The sequence below is a fragment of the Phragmites australis genome, chromosome 14 (genome assembly GCF_958298935.1).
Source record: "Phragmites australis chromosome 14, lpPhrAust1.1, whole genome shotgun sequence".
Lineage (NCBI taxonomy): Eukaryota > Viridiplantae > Streptophyta > Magnoliopsida > Poales > Poaceae > Phragmites > Phragmites australis.
Genome location: NC_084934.1, coordinates 30,039,984 through 30,056,798, shown reverse-complemented (window position 1 = coordinate 30,056,798; position 16,815 = coordinate 30,039,984). Strand labels below are relative to the sequence as shown.

At 44.3% G+C, this 16,815-nt stretch overlaps 2 protein-coding genes across 3 annotated transcripts; one reads left to right on the top strand and one right to left on the bottom strand.

The window, feature by feature from the left end:
* Positions 1–2,032: 2,032 nt before the first annotated feature.
* On the top strand, positions 2,033–6,007 carry LOC133890485 (zinc finger CCCH domain-containing protein 53-like). Of its 2 annotated transcripts, none has more exons than XM_062330867.1 (9): positions 2,033–3,325; positions 3,399–3,584; positions 3,665–3,850; positions 3,975–4,054; positions 4,149–4,394; positions 4,474–4,585; positions 4,722–4,943; positions 5,029–5,119; positions 5,268–6,007. In XM_062330867.1, exons 1-8 carry the CDS (start codon positions 2,370–2,372, stop codon positions 5,066–5,068), a joined length of 2,028 nt encoding a protein of 675 aa, XP_062186851.1. In that variant the 5' UTR covers positions 2,033–2,369; the 3' UTR covers positions 5,069–5,119; positions 5,268–6,007. The 2 variants fall into 2 exon arrangements, with proteins under 2 accessions (XP_062186851.1, XP_062186850.1); XM_062330866.1 differs by having other exon boundaries at positions 2,034–3,325; positions 4,471–4,585.
* An 8,668-nt stretch (positions 6,008–14,675) lies between these two features.
* LOC133891292 (protein PYRICULARIA ORYZAE RESISTANCE 21-like) lies at positions 14,676–16,556 on the bottom strand. Its single transcript, XM_062332002.1, has 3 exons — positions 15,895–16,556; positions 15,698–15,779; positions 14,676–15,600 (listed from the first exon to the last, which is right to left on the bottom strand). Exons 1-3 carry the CDS (start codon positions 15,907–15,909, stop codon positions 14,846–14,848), a joined length of 852 nt encoding a protein of 283 aa, XP_062187986.1. The 5' UTR covers positions 15,910–16,556; the 3' UTR covers positions 14,676–14,845.
* Positions 16,557–16,815: the final 259 nt, after the last annotated feature.

The window sequence follows — 16,815 nt, the reverse complement described above, 5'->3', positions numbered from 1 at the left end:
ATCAGTTATTATATTAGAGAAAAACAGTATATATCAGAATTTTATAGAAATCTTTCTGTGAGATTCTAAAGTTTTCTTTCGCAAAGTGATCATCTGCCGGTTCCCAAGGTACTCCACCAACAAAATCACCTGTGGTGTGACGCTGCTGGGCGCTCGCTTCCGCTTATTCCTAGACGTTCTTTTCCCTTCTTCTGATTCTGATGACCATGACGAGCACGGTAGATGCAGCTGCATCCTGCCGAGTGTCACAAACGGCACGAAATTTGTGGACACATTGGATATTTGTTTGATGTTTTCTGGTAGCTTTGTCTGAACCCATCCTCTTTTGATTTCTTGCTGGCAGCAGTACTAATCGCATCCCGGTGTAGCAGTGCTGTTTTTTTTTAACAGCAAATACTCCTCCGGTCACGAACCAGTGACGTTTTATCCCAAAACGGTTTAACAAAATTATCATAAAATTATAAATTCTTTGATAAAATTATCGTAAAACTGTAGATTTAAGCAATATTTTTATAAAGTTACAGATTTAGTATAAAAATATAATTTGGCGATAAAATTGATATTAAAATTGTAAATTAAATATGTAATTTTACGATATTTTTGTCAAAATATCTGCAATTTTATAATAAAATTGGTATTAAATTTGTAGTTTTTGTAAAACTATTGATTAAGCATGTATTTTTACGATAATTTTACTAAAATATCTATAATTTTACGAAATTTACTTGATGTTTTCATATCGACACCATCCCAAAACATAACTTTGATACTATTTTATTTTAATATATTTATAAAACACAACAACAATATACTATTATAAAAATAGATTTTAATAAATCTACCTATATCATATCTAAACATCCAAAATTTGAGCAGTGCGCATTGCTATGGGGAAACAAAATAATTTCTAACCAACATTTGGAACAGTCGACAGGTGGAAGTATATGCCATTGTTATAGGGAAACGTTAATCTGAGCAGTGCGCATACAATACTCTAGTCTCCAACATGAAGGTAAGGTAATCCCAAAACATAAACTCGACTATTATTTTTTATATTAATATATTTATAAAACAGGCAGCAGCACCGCAGTATCCGGTATGGGGCTTAAGATAAGGTAATCCAGCTAGTTGATCGCTATAAATACTGGATTTAGATTTGGATTTAGATTTAGATATGGATTTGGATGCCACCTTATTACCTTATCGTGAAAAGGGCCCGCAACATCATCAGCAACGGATCAAGAGGGGAGGAGGGGCCAATGAGTTGGTGCGCCCGTGTGGGTCCCAGTCAGCACCCGATATTGCAGCCCGTTCCACAGAAGAAAAAACCGTCTCGTCTACCGGTCGTCCCAGCATCGATTTCAATTCGATGAAACTCGTTCGAATACACGAATTTCAAACAAAACTATTCATAATTTAGCGAATAGTATCGATAAAACATAAGACAATTTATAAACTAGAGCTTGGAGTTTCGCGCAGCATGTAGGTGCTGTGTTTTTTTTTAACTAAAGACGGCAGCACTGTCAGTTTAGACCACCTAATTCTATAGTGCAGATATTTTCTTTTATTCCACGATTAACGGGAGATTTTCTATCCCTTGAGATTAAACGTGAAGTTTTTTTACCAATTACTTTGATAATAAATTTTAGTTGCTTTTGCGAGGTTCATTGCTCTGGGACATCTTAAATCATTTAGATGGTGACTTATGCATGACTCTACGGAACCCTGTAAGAACGTACTCCGTATATACCATGTGCTCGACATGGACGTGGAAATCAGGGAGGAACCATCTTACGCAAAAACACACAATTTTGTTGCGCATGGAACAGTGAAAAAAGAAGAAAACAAAGAACGGAAATAGCCAACACGGTGACAGAGGCCTGGATCGAGTTTTGTAAGATGGGGGCCACGGAGATCTAGATCTATCCACTGCTCCGCGCAGCCAAGAAAAAATTAAACAAAATGCACTCGAAATGCGCAAAGAGCAGACGAAATTCCGACGAATTTGCTCTAAACACCCCGAGAAAACGAAATTGGCATCTCCAGTGACTCGTCCGCCGCCCCGGCACCCCCCAGCCCGAGAAAGCAGAAGGCACACGGTGAAGAAGCTTATAGATAGATAGCGATGCAGCGCGAGGTGCGCACTACGCTCCTCTCCTAGCAGCATAGCATAGCACAGCTTGCCCGCCGCCGCGACCTCCGGGCTCTGGGAAATGGAGCAGCCACTCCAAGTGAAGCGTTGCATAGCCTTTTGAGCAGTGAGTTACTTGAGTTCACTCTGTAGTACAGCGGTGGGAGAAGAGGAGGAAGAGGAAGGACGGGAGGAAGACGAAGCTCGTGTGGTTGCTTGTTGTAGAGTAGAGTTGGCCATGGACGCCTACGAGGCGACCAAGGTGGTGTTCTCGCGGATCCAGGCGCTGGACCCGGACCACGCCGCCAAGATCATGGGGTTCTTGCTCATCCGGGACCACGGCGAGAAGGAGATGATACGCCTCGCCTTCGGCCCCGAGGCGCTGCTCCACACCGTCATGGCCAAGGCGCGCAAGGAGCTCGGCCTGCTCCCGGCGTCCGGCCCGGGGACGCCGACCTCCGCGGCCGCGCACTCGCCGTTCCTGATGTCGCGCCAGAACTCAGGCCGCTGCGGTACCGCACCCTCGCCGCTCTCGGTCTCATCGCCCTCGTCGTGGGCGCCCCCGCCGGTGTTCTCGAGAAGCAACAGCGTGAGCAATGGCGCGGTGGAGGAAATGGTCGGCGTCGGGGAGGAGCTGATGAGCCCGGCGAACGGAAACGGCCCGCCGTCGCCGTTCTTTCGCGGGCCCGGCGGGGACCCGCTCCTCGACGAGCTCCAGCTGCAGGAGCAGCTCGCGTTCCTCAACGACGGGGGCGCGGGGGCCGGGCACCAGCTGCCCCTGTTCGACGGCAGCGAGTGCCGAAGCCCAGGCGCTGGCGACGGCGGGTTCTTCCCGTACGGACTCGGGTGGGCTAACGGCGGCCCCGGGCACCGCCGAAGCTCGTCGGTGAGCGAGCTCTGCCTCGGCGGGGCCGACGGCCTCGGCTGGAAGCCGTGCCTGTACTACGCCCGCGGGTACTGCAAGAACGGCAGCGCTTGCCGGTTCGTCCACGGCGGGCTTCCCGACGACGCCGGCGCCAAGATGGACCCCACCTCCATGGATCAGCAGTGCCAGGACATCCTCCTCCGCTCCAAGTCGCAGAGCCTTGCCGCTGCTGCCTTCCCCTACTCACCGACCGGATCGCTCCCTGGCTCCCCGTCGGCGGCCAGCAAATGCTTGAGCTTGCTCTTGCAGCAGCAGAACGAGAGCCAAAGGTGCCACCCTTCGTTACCATCGCCGAGCTCCCAATTACACTCGCGCGTCTTACGATCTCTCCGATTCTTGCAGGGCTGCAGCTGCAGCGGCCGCTGCAACGCTGATGCTGGGCGGCAACGAGGCGCACAAGTTCATGGGGCGGCCGCGGCTGGACCGCGCCGACTTGGCGAGCATGATGAACCCCGGCTCGCGGCAGATTTACCTCACCTTCCCGGCGGACAGCACGTTCCGCGAGGAGGACGTCTCCAACTACTTCAGGTATTCTTCTACCAGCGCGCTGCTCCAGTTGCAAATCATGCATCGTCTCTAACGCGTGTGCCGGCGCTGATGAACTGAAGCATCTACGGCCCCGTCCACGACGTGCGCATCCCGTACCAGCAGAAGCGCATGTTCGGGTTCGTTACCTTCGTCTACCCGGAGACGGTGAAGCTGATCCTGGCCAAGGGCAACCCGCACTTCATCTGCGACGCGCGCGTGCTCGTCAAGCCCTACAAGGAGAAGGGCAAGGTCCCCGACAAATACAGGCAAGCCGAGCAGCGCGTCCACGCCATTTTTCTTTCTGCTTCCGGCAACTACAGCAGCGACAGCGTTGCTCCAGGCTTGTTGCTTTGCAACCCCGTGACCAATTACCCTGCTGTTACTCTGCAGGAAGCAGCAGCTGCAAGGTGAGAGGGTGGATTTCTCCAACGGGTTAGATGCCAGAGACCCCTTCGACCTGCACCAGCTCGGTAAGGCATTGCAACTTCTTCTGTTACAATCACAATGTTTGGTTCATGATTGATGCTGAGATTGAGTGTGTTATGATGGATGGTGTCATGTCAGGTGCGAGGATGCTGCAGCACTCCAACAGCGCGAACGAGTTGTTGCTGAGGAGGAAGCTGGAGGAGCAGCAGCAGCAGCAGGCAGCCGAGCTGCAGCAGGCGATGGAGCTCCAGAGCCGACGCCTCATGGGTTTGCAGCTGCTAGACCTCAAGTCCCGCTCCTCCGCAGCGCCGAGCCCCATTGGCATGCCCTTCAGTCCTACTCGGGCTGTCGCCACCCCTACCGTCGAGTCGCCGCCTGATTCCGGTACGGATGTTTTACTTGTCGGCCCAGCTGAATTGTTGGTGATATTTGCCGTGCTGAATTGCTTGGTTGATGTCAGTAGGGGAGCAAGGCAAGGGCGGCAGCTTCCTTCTTCCTCAGAGGAGGGCGGTCAACGCACCCGATAAGGAGGAATCTGCCGGCGAGGCGAGTCCGAACGGAGACAGTGACCAAAGGTGGAATTAACGCTAAACAAGTCATTATCTCCATCATTTGTTGCGTCCATCACACTTCCCTTTCATCCAGCAATGCAGAGCAGCAACATTGCACCAAACTGATCTTTTGGCACTCTTGACACAATGTGCTCTGCAGTGTGGATCATAACCTCCCGGACAGCCCGTTCGCATCGCCAACCATGTCCGCAGCGTTTGCTCGTGATCCTTTCGCGCCAAATGAGTCTGAGATCTCAGCCGCCCCCACAGGATGCCACGCATCCTTTGTTGGCATCAACAATGGCGGCAGCGTCACAAACCATCTGAGGCCCTCTGCACTGGATATACCTCCACCGAAGCCCTACTTCTTCCCCATGCCCAGGTACGCAAATATTGCATCACAAACCGCGCAATACTCTATCTGGGTGCCATGATTTTGCCGAAATGCATCATACACACTCTTGCAGGCTGTCCTCCGATCACGGTGCCGGCGCGATCGGGATGTAAAGTTGTCCTCAATGGGACATGGGAGTGAGTAATATTACTTGCCTAATCATAGTAAGCACTTCTTTCTCTTGCCTTTATAAAGCCCATCGATCTTGAGCTCTCAACACCATGCTTCCAAGATGATATGCTTTTCAGCTGTGGAATGATGGCGTCTTACTTTGTTTTGCTCCTCGGTTTTGCCGTTCTCTTGATCTTGCAGGAACACTAGAATCAAAGAAAGAAGATAGTGGAATATAGGAAAAGAACCGAGAAGTTGCAGCATAGTGTTAGTTCAGTTCCTTTTTTATTTATTTGTATTTTACTTTCGAGTTGATAGCTTTTGTCAAACCACAGTAGGAGAAGATGCCATACTGCCATGGCCAGAAGCTGAGAAGCAGCAGCAACAGATTAGTGCACTCCACTCCTATTAATACATCGATTACTACTGATTACTAGTATTACCAGTTACTACAAGTACTTACTGGTACCACCCAGCATAATCGTGATATGCTACTGCTACAGCCACTAGTTGATACACTTGATAACAATCTAGGTGTGATGTTTACCAACAAGACTGGTACCAACCACAAGATACATGTAACTCCGAGGCTCCTTGCTTCCTTGCTGTATGCAAACAACCATGCAAGGCAGTACACAGATGTGACAGGCTAGGAGGACAGGAAGGTCAGTCAGTGTATGTAAACTTTTCACAAGATGAACAGACAAGTCTCAGTGTAGGTGTGAGGGAAGGACCCCTGCTGATGCTGAACCAAGCTGTCGTGTTGTGCCAAACAGCCAACACCCACAGGGAGGAGAGGTGTCAGTGTTGGGGTTCTCGGCTCTCTCAGCAGTCGCTACAGAACATTTTTTTTTACTTTTGGCTCTGTCGAATGAATCTATCGCGGTGAACAGTATTATACAAAGAAAGGAAAATTAAAGATATGGAAATAATTTGCCCTCTTTTTTGTTTCTCTCCCTGTGGTTGCCTGTTGCTTTTCCATCGTCACTCGGTTCTTTTCAGTTGCTTTTTCATTCGGTGGCAGTAATTTTCTCCGTTCTGCGGAATCGAACTGGTTTCAGCAAAATTTCTTTTAGTGGATTGGCTTTTCTCCAAAGCATAAACCCAGGGCGTAAAAGTGATGCTTCCTGGCGATGTGGTAAAAACATTTCGCCACGTCCACATCTGAAAATAGAACGAAAGGGATCCGAATGGGACAGGAAAGCTAAAATAACTGGATTTCTCGAAAGAAGAGATAACACATAATTGTCTCCTGAAAATTATGCCACCGCCAATCATCATCTTAGGGAGCGAGCGAGCGAGCGATCGACCTCCCTCCGTGATCAGCGGCGATATGCAAAGGAGGACGGTGCCGGTGCCGGTGCCGGATAATGCTCTCCGGATCGGCGAGGTGGGGATGTAACAATGGCTCGGAGCTTTGCATCTTAATGCCGGGAGGCGGAAAGTGCATGACTTGCCGCTTTTTCCGATGCTTAATTAAAGCTACTAACCGAGAAAATAGCATTAAGATAGATAGGTATGCCTATCGACTTAGTAAGGGCGTAAACAATGTGCTTATAAGTAGATGTTTAAAAAACTGAGTATTAAGCATCATATCTAAAAAATGTAATTTTTAATAAAACAAAAACTATAGATACTTAAATATAATTAACTGTTCTATTAATAGTAATATAAATAACGGTGATTAAATAAGTACGTCCCCAAAGCATGGCATTGCAGCGGTGCCTACCCTATTTTATACTCCTGCACCGTTCCAGTTCACAGCTCATGAACACAGAGCTCATGTCGGAGCCTGCCTGCCAGTCGCAGAGCTGCAGCCAGCAGCAGCAGCATGCTTGGGTCAAATCAATGTGCCGAGACTCCTCCACAAGACACAGAGATCTGAAAGGATTTCCTGTTATCGTGTATGCATTGCATTGCCAGTGATACTACATGCACTAGTATTTCGTACCTAAACTTATTGGTTTAAATTTAGGTTGTAAATACTACCTCCGCTTTTTTACTTGTCACTATTTTTTATCATAGTAATTTTAACTTTACATTTTTTCTATGAAAAATTTACAACTAAGTTAAAAATACAATATTAGTAAAATGCATTTCACGCTGAATCCAATAATATGAAAGTTTTACATATTATAAAGTTTTGATGGAAAAAACATAAATTATACTTACTATAATAAAAAAACTGGTGATAAATAACGAAAACAGTGATAGTAAATCAGATAGATAATTCATGCACGTGAAGCATTTGTCTCACGCGGTACACCACCCTCGGACGAGACGAATTCTTCATGGGACATGAGTATCTTATCAAAGCAGGTAAATGGTACAGTAATTCTCATTTTTACCGCGGGTCATGCAAGCCAAGAACCACTTCACGGGTTGCAGATCCGATCGGGCGTAGTAGGTAATCAAATCATCAAACGGCGGTGGGGCTTAGTCACGCCCATGTGTCCCTCTGCTTTGATAAAATAAAACCAAATCAAATCAAATCAAATCCAGTCCAACTCGTGGCCTTGTTGCAATCTCGCGCCACTGCTCTCGTACCAGGGACACGGTAGCTTAAAAAAAACAATAGTGTAACTTATTGATACAGGTACACTCTCAGGTCACTATACACGCGCTTACACCACGTCTTAGAGAGAGACTTGAAGATCGGAAATGAAGAACTTAAAAGATTGACTAAAGCATCATAAATATTTGTTATCGATGACGATGAGTACATCGTTTAACCCTGAAAGAAAAGAAACAGAAAAAGGAAAACTAAAGTTTTATTCCTGGTAAATAAGGGTATAGACATCTCTGCTGACCAGCCAAGTCAAAAACTCGGTTCTTAGAGAGGGACACAATAGCTTTTGGTTTCTTTTGCAACAAAAACAACCAACAGGTAACTTTTCTTTTCTTCTTTTCTTTTGGAACAGTAGGATGCGTGCAATGCATCTAGTGTAGCAGCGGTAACTTGCCTTTTCCCTTTTGCCTGACGAAGCACAGCACTGTAGTTTAAAGGCCCCAACCTTTCGGCGCGTCCTCTGTTGGAACGTGAAACGAAGCAGAGCGTGAGAGAATCGCATCGCATCGCTTTCGGCCAAGTGCTATGTGCGTCTTGCTCTCAGCACTATTACCGGAAACGGATCCTCTGGCAACTGCAGAGAGCTACAGTGGGGTGCATTAGAAGCACTCCACAGCCTTTGATTTAGATGTGGATGGATTGGATCACTCGCTACAGTACGCTGCAGTACCTGATGCTACAGTACAGATTCGCGCTACAGTAGAATTAAACGCTGTATCTACAGTAATCGGCAGTAACCAGTAATTAATTAATGCAGAGAACTGTAGCAGCAGACTCATATTACTGTGCAAACAGTAATCCCCTGCATTAATCATGATTAAAATAAGTATGTCACTTACCTAAACGGATACAACAGTCAGTATCCATTGGACTAAACTATAGAGGTATATTACATCCGTCAAGTTAAAATAAAACAGTACATATAACAACTAAATATGCTTCTTACTAATATTATATCCATCTGACTTACTAGATATCTCCTGTAACCAATCACTCACTAAGGTAGTGTTTAGTTGCTTGTATAGGTAGGATGATCTTAGATGGGATGGTATGTTCCTAAATGAGATGGTACATGTATGATGTTTAGTTGTTTGTATAGGTTGATATATGTTTTTGTTTAGTTAGTTGTATGGAATGGTACAAGCTCATACATGATCTTTTTTGGTTGTATGAATGTGTCTAGATACGGTAACCTTCTTCTTAGGGATGGTAACTTTATCTTCATCTGCTGTTGCAATGGAACTTTTTATGTTTTTAAGTCTTTTTCTTACATAGTTCTCAATTAATATTTCTATTATATTTAATTGTAAAAAAATTATGGTATTGACACCGTCAATTTTTCAAATATGTATCAATTTTGAGTCCGTATAGTATATTTATATGTTCAGATCATAAAAATTATGCAAGATAGAGAATAGACAAGTACAACATGGTATAGTGGATGTATGACAAAGAGAAAAACCAATAAAGCATGATAGAGGTCCACAATGCACTAGATTAAACACAACCAAATTATCACAATGATAGTTTTGGTTGATACAAAAGCAAAGACAAGTCTTAGTTGTCCGTCATATGTCCTGTTGTCTGTAGGACTGTATACATAGGCCAAAAGGAGGTAGATGTAGTGGAGTTAAGTTTGTTGGAAAGAAAAGAGTTTGGTTGGTTGTACCTATCTAGACAGATTGAACTGAATTTCTATTTGTTTAACTGAATTTCTATATGTTTGACTGAATCTAAAATCGTATGAGTGGATGTAAGAGTTGGAATTTTGATTGGTTGCTCGTATAAAGATGATTTACCACATTGATAAGTGGGTCACCTACATGAATGGATGCAACAGTCAACAACCGTTGGACCATACTACAAACGTATATTTACATCCATCAGGTCAAAATAAAATAGTAAACATAACAACTAAACACGCTTCTTACTAATATTATACCCATCCGACTTACCAGATATCTCTGGTAACCAATCACTCCCTAAGGCAGTGTTTGGTTGCTTGTATGGGTAGGATGATCCGAGATGGTATGGTACTGGATGGTATGATCCTAAATGGTATGGTACATGTAGGGTGTTTGGTTGTCTATACAAAATGATACATATTTTTATTTGGTTAGTTGTATGAGATGGTACAAGCTCATACATGATCTCCTTTGGTTGCATGAATGTGTCTAAGTATGGTAACCTTCTCCTTAGGGATGGTAATTTTACCATTTTTGTTGCAATAGAACTTTTATGTTTTAAGTCTTTTTCTTACATGGTTCTCAATTAATATTTCTATTATATTTAATTGTAAAAAAATTATGGTACTGACATCGCCAATTTCTCAAACATGTATCAATTTTAGGTTCGTATAGTATATTTGTATGTTTAGATCATAAAAATTGTACAAGATAGAAAACATATAAGTACAACATGGCATAATGGATGTATCTGGCAAAAAGAAAAACCAATAAAGCAAGATAGAGGTCCACAATGCACTAGATTATACATAACCAGATTGTCACAATGACAGTTTTGGTTGATACAAAAGCAAAGACAAGTCTTGGTTGGTACAACTAAACATAAACCACCATAGCTTCCGTTTTGATAGTTAGAAAAAGACCCAAAAGAGTTCATACATGTATCAGAAAAATAAAAACACCAATATAGAAGTCAATAATGCACTACATTAACCTTTAGTACATGTCCATAACACGATCAGATTGTCATAACCAGATTACACACCATAGAACATCATTGCTTAAGTTTTGGTAGCAAAAGAGACAACACAAGGTACCAAGCAGTCATAAATTATCATAGTTACAGTTTTGGTAGTTAGCAAAAGAGAGAATATAAGACACTGGTCATTCATAAACCACCTGAAAGGTACTTGTTGATGTACCTAGCAATCCACATAATTTTGCTTGATAGAGACAACTTGTGGAATACTCTTGCTTATGTAGGGTTCTCACACAGATGAGTATAATAGTGGTCAAGATGTGCCTTTTTGAAGATAGGTATACTCATCAAATCTTCATAAAGTCCATCAAGAATGTCATTGTTTGAAGAAGCAGCCTTATTGAAAGCAACGGCCATTGGTGCAAGGCTCTTGCTCATCATAACCGTCAAGTCCTCATCATTAGCTAGCCTAGGCTTCTTTGCAGGAGGTGATTTAGTACCAGAGGAGTCTCTAACATTGCTACCTGAATGTGTTCCACCATCACCACCTAAATGCTCAATTGTGGGGTCCAATTTCAGCATCTATGGCTTTTGGTGCACACTTAGTTTTAGTCACCTCTGTAGCAAGAGGATCACTTGCTCCCTTAGCATAAGCACCAGTTGTTAAACTATTGTCAAATATTGTGGTCATCTCATGATAGTACTCAATCGGAGTGTTCAAGTAATTAGCATCATCATCGTGCAAATTTGCTACACTAAAACCAGTGGCGGACCCAGGATTTAGCGATTGGGTATTCAGTATTAAAAAAAATGTTCAATCCAAAATACGAGAAGTCCATAGTAGCGTAAATTTTAAAGTATAAATTGTTCATAGTAGAGAAGTTTCAACTAATTAAAAGAAATTACAAAGCATTTAAACAAAATTACAATTTAACTTTGTGTTCCTTTATGGCTTGGAAGCGTTTAATGATGTCACTATCCTTAACTTGCACAAAAAATTTACGCTCAACTGCTGATTGCCGAACTGGGTAGTCACAACATAAAGATCATAAATACCTGATATTTGTTGCTATGTGGGCTCTTTTCAGTTAGGGAAAAATGCAAACCCCCCCTAAAGTCACTTGGATTTTAACTTTCCCCTCCAAAAATTGTTTTGTTGCAAAAAAAAACCCCCAAAGGTTTGATTTTGTTGCAAAAACACGTCCAAAAATTTAAAAAATTTAAAAAAATCACAAAAAATTCTAAAAAAAACTAGAGACAATTATAAGACCTTTTGTGAAATTTGTTTTCAAAAATAATATCCTTTACATCATATTACATGGAGAGTAAGTTTGAAAAAAAAGAAAAACGTGCAACTCATTTATTAATTCGAGTTAAATGCATAGTTAATTATTTACTAATCCAAAAATTATGAAACAAAATTTTTTAGTCTTCTTACATGATCCTCTATATTGTAAAAATACATGAAATCTTGAAATAGTTATTGTAACGTGCAGGATTGAGTAAATATGTTGCAGATAGATTAATTCATAACTAATCCATAACACCCCCAAAATTAGTGAAATCACTTTTATTAGTTTACTAAAACAATTAGTTTACAATTTGCTGAGTGGTCTGATGAATTGAAGCAGCAAAGATATATATACGTAGTATATATGCTATATACTTAATTTTTTTCAAAAAAGTTGGGTATTCGATTGAATACCCATGCATCATGGTGGGTCCGCCCATGACTAAAACATAGAACAATATACATGTTCAGATCTACCCATTTTTTAAACGAATCAACACACAAAGTGCTAGATCTATCGAGATAGAGCACAAATCCACCTCCACAACCAAACCATTTCATGGGACAAAGAGCACTTTAGGAGGTCAAATCTAAAGACTCGAATAAATAATCCTTTTACTGTCGTAAAAACAAAAATCAACATTAGCTAGGTGTGCTCCGTCCACAACAGGAAGTAGAGGGAGAGGCGAAGGGGAGAGGGAGAGGGGAGGGGGGCGTACCTGGTTGTGGCCTAGCGAAGGACGGTGCAGTTGCCCAGTTGTTGCCACAAAAGAGAGAGTGCACGCGAGGTGAAAGGTAGGAGGTGAACTGAGGAGAGGAAAAAGGAAAGAAGAGGCACAGAAGGTGAACCCAATGCATAGCGACACAGTCGTCCCATCTTAGATGATATGATACGTCCAAATTTCTCGTACAAGATGATACAACATCTTCTAAACATATCCTAAAATTTATATAAAATAATCATAGACGAACTCATTCAATTCCACAAACCAAACACATATACAAGGCCTCATCCTAAATGGTTCAGCATAGATTCAACCTAATACAGACAAACAAACCCTACCTAACAATCTGAGTATGAACCATGCATATGCCCCAGCCCAATGCTTCAAAGATACCACCAAACCTGTCCCACTTCTCAGCACCTTCTATCTGGACACATGCCTCTTCCTTCCCTGTTCCTGTTGAAAATTTGCCTAGTTCTTTTGATTTTGATTTCCGTGTGTGTGAGCATGCAGATGCATCTACTCCTAGTACGTACGGCATGGCAGAGCCGTCCTCGAGAACCGCATCGCATGGCATGTGCCGCTCCTCTGCCTTTGTCCCCCGTGAAGTGAAATTCATAGTAATTCCAAGTCATTTGTTCATTCCGGTCTTGCATCATTTCCTGACCAAATTCAGAGTTTTTCTTTCGTAAAGCGTAGCAAAATTTGGAGCTGCATTGCATCTTACATGTCGCAGTGGCTGATCTGTGAATGTGGTCGATTCTGCCAACGCGCTCGTTCAGGTTGCAGCAACAAATGGCTGCATGCATCTATCAGGCGCTGCATGCTCGCGTCAATGGCGACGAATAGCGTTTTCTTTCGTTCCCCTGATCTGAAAGTTTCAGCTGGCGCGATCCATACTGACAACGGACGGCACCATGACTGATTGCAACAAGATCTATTCGCCGGAAATCGGAATAATCCTGGCCTGGGGTTTGCATTGGTCACTCACGTACCGCTGCGGGCACAGCTGCAGATGAAGACGGCAAGGCAGGCAGCGACGGATAACTACGGTGCACGGCATGCCACCGGGGGATCGTTATATTAATTCGCCGGCACCGGCAGCCATAAATCTGTTCCCCGGCCCGGCAGGCCGTTGAACGAAGGAGATCCAAGCTTGTTTCTTTACAAGCTTCCGAGGTGAAAATGCGCGTGGAAGACCGTGTTTCTCTGGCCGCGAGTGCTCGTGGTTTGCTTCCGATGCACGGTGTTCTACAGTACAGTAGTTTTTTCTTTTCTCTTTCTCTTCAGTGCGAGTTCCAAGCTGGTGCTTGCAATGACCGTCGAATTCGCGAGGTCTCTCTCTCTTGCATCCTGTATTTGTGTTTCTCCTGTACGCAGTAGCTAGGCAAGGTCCTGCTGGTCCGTCGTTGGCGTAGGTTTACCGCGAACGATCGGCTTGCACCGTTAATTACTTAATTAGGTGTTGCGCCTCTCTTTTTTAAGAAACTCTAATAAAACATGCAGACGCTCACGCAATCACATAATATTTATGAAAGATTGATGAAGATATTATAGTCGCGTTATCGACAGGTATATAATAAAACCGAGGTTTGACCCTTAGAGGGCAAAGGCACAGTAACCTCTACTAACCACCAAGGTAGCCATCCCGATGCCGGTATCTGTGGCCTGTGTTTGTGTATGCATGTGCTGAGGTCTGAGGGTATGTACGATGGTTCAGATGGCTGTTGTTTGTAATATGATTTTATATCACTTATAAATAATATAATAGATAAATCATTATTAGGTTGATGGTAAGTAATTTAAATGACATCTAATTGTTAAATGACACGTGAAAAATTGAGGTTATAAATAACTTACGATATCCATAAAATATTTTAGACTATCTATTAATTAATAGATGATATATTTCTTTATCTTATTTTTTTTTACATCAGATACAATTTAAAATTTAAAATAGCTTTTTTTTCTAAACAACTGACACCACGTCATTGTACACGCCCTAAATGCGAATCTCACATGCACGGGTCACGCTTATTTATGCCGCTAAAATACACCGTGCTGCCAGAGAAAGTTGCGATGTGCGCACGGCGCTTCTGGGCTTCGATCGTCCTATCCTACTGCGGCCCACATGGAACAGTCTCTCATGAGCCCATATATTATATCTCGTCGGACTGCGTTCCGGCCGGCTTGGTTCTCTCTCTGCCGAATTGGCAAATTTCATGGCGAACAGCCCATCTGTGTAATTAGAATTGTGCCTTCCGTCAACATTCTACTGAATCCTCAAATGGTCAAGAACGAAACTAAAACAATCCACCACTTGTCTGTTTGTTTACACTAACACTTTTTTTTATTCTGAATAATCAGAAAATGCAAATATTGTTCATGGACACAAACACAGACGGTGCACACAAGACGATGGATGAAAAAAAAACTACTCGGTGCAATTGCCAAGTACAACAAAATTCCTTTCTATGCAGGGGAAAATGACTCTTGGAGAGCTAAGATTCAAGAAGCACAGTTAAAATCATCACATGATGGCACACGCGCTGGCCGGGTACTCTTCGTAGCTGAACTTGCTCTCGTGGACGATCCGGCAGCCGTTGCACCCTCTGCACGCCGACGGCCCAGGGCAGCACATGGGCTGCGGCGGCGGCGCCCAACCGTACATGCCGCCGTGGCACGACCCGCACCCTCCGCAGTACGACGGGCCCCCGCACGGCGCCCATTTCTGAGCGGCAACCCAGGGCGGCTGCGGGTTCTGGTGGTGGCCCGGGGCGGGAGACGGCGCCGCCGCCATCCCTTCGCACGGCCACTGAGGCGGTTTCTGCCCCCAGTGCGCCGGGTCGCTGCACGGCCACGGGTAGCAGATGCCGCACATGTGCGTGAACTGCAGGTTGACCGTCGTGGTCGACGACGGCGGCGGCGCGGCGGCGGCCGTAGCAGTTTTCGCGTCGTCCTTGGGCTTCTCCTCACCCTGCTTCTTGTCTTCAGGTTTCTTGCTGTCGCCGGACTTCTTGTCGTCCGCCGGTTTCTTGTCGTCGGGCTTCTTGTCCTCGGGTTTCTTGTCGTCGGCCTTCTTCTCTTCCGGCCTTTTCTCGTCTGGCTTCTTGGCCTCGGTCTTCTTCTCTTCTTGAGGCTTGACGACCTTGATGTCCTTGATCACCTCGCAGGCCTTGCACCTTAGCTTCTTGCACAGCTTCTCTGGGTCGAAAGGACCGGAGATGGTGACCGTGTTCTTCGTGTTGTTGAAATCAATCTTCCTGATGTTCTCCTTGGCTGATGCTGCATGCAGATGGAGAAAAAAGAAACTGAATAACGTAAAGTGACGGCCTGAAATTAAATTTAACAAACAAGATACTAAATGAGGTAGCTTACGTACACTGGAGTTTGAAGAGGACTTTCTCAATCTTCTTGTGACATTTCTCGCACGCGAGGTCCACTTCAATGATCAAAGTAGAATCCTGGTAATCAACGCAGAAGAAACCAAAAGTTTTAGAGCCAAACGTTGTAAAATACATATGCAATTTGTTTTGTAAACAATTCGTTGATCAGAAACCATGGAAAGCCACAGCTCACCTTCGCTGTCGTCATGGCGCGCTGGAGTTGATGCACTTCAGCTCGTCTGCAGAGATTAGAGAAGCCGGAAACGAGCAGAGAGATATATAGGAGACTCAAACCCACAGTCTTCCAAGAGAGAACAAAATACCAATTCCCATAGTCGGTAAAGGAGAATCTCTCATCACATTGGCGAGCTCTCCCGAACCTAATCTCTTATTTATGCGTGATGAGATTCCAATCACCAACCTTGTGCGCCATGATTAGAACAAAGAGTCTTCCAAGTCCAGAACATTTGGTGTGCAGGTAGTGGCATTAGTAGACTCCAAAACGTGGCGGTTGGTTCAGAAACTACTTGCTATAGAAAACCACTGAACATGCTCAACCACCGAGCGCACGCAGGCTCTGCATCTGCAGGCCCGGGTTATTGATCCAAATTTCCCTTTTTCATGTCTACCTACACGGATCGTATTAGACCCCGAGATTTTGTATGATGCTCCTTGGATCTATTGCCCGTCTACATGATTTTTTTGGGGAATTTCCCCGCGCCTGTGTCACCGGCAATTTGGGCTGTTCTCCTGGTCGGTATTTCGGATACCGTCCACCCCGGGAAGAAACTTCTCCTTTTGATTTCTCCCGCTAGAGAGCGAATTGGAGCCTGAATTTTCGCACCTGATTTTGCACACCCACACAGCATATCCACGATTTTTCATGGGATTTGAAATACCATCCACCCCCCACCCACCTGCAGTTCATTCTCTCTTTCATTTATCCCACCCACCTGCAGCGAATTAGAGTATGTAATTTTGTATCATACTGGAGCGCTCTACTCCCCATCTCCATGAATTGCTCCAAGATTTTTGGGCATTTGTGACGCCAGAAAATTAGAATGTTTCCGTGGTCAAGAGTTTGGTTCTCCGACCCCGAGCACCTTTCCCTCTC

What these genes read in the sequence shown, in the direction of transcription:
- LOC133891292 (XM_062332002.1), bottom strand. An exon ending in AGTCCTCTTCAAACTCCAGT is followed by an intron (nt 15,601 to 15,697) that starts GTACGTAAGCTA and finishes ATCTGCATGCAG; the next exon opens with CATCAGCCAAGGAGAACATC.
- LOC133890485 (XM_062330866.1), top strand. Translation starts at nt 2,370, where the DNA reads ATGGACGCCTACGAGGCGACCAAGGTGGTGTTCTCGCGGATCCAGGCG. An exon ending in CAGCAGAACGAGAGCCAAAG is followed by an intron (nt 3,326 to 3,398) that starts GTGCCACCCTTC and finishes CGATTCTTGCAG; the next exon opens with GGCTGCAGCTGCAGCGGCCG. An exon ending in AAGGTCCCCGACAAATACAG is followed by an intron (nt 3,851 to 3,974) that starts GCAAGCCGAGCA and finishes GTTACTCTGCAG; the next exon opens with GAAGCAGCAGCTGCAAGGTG.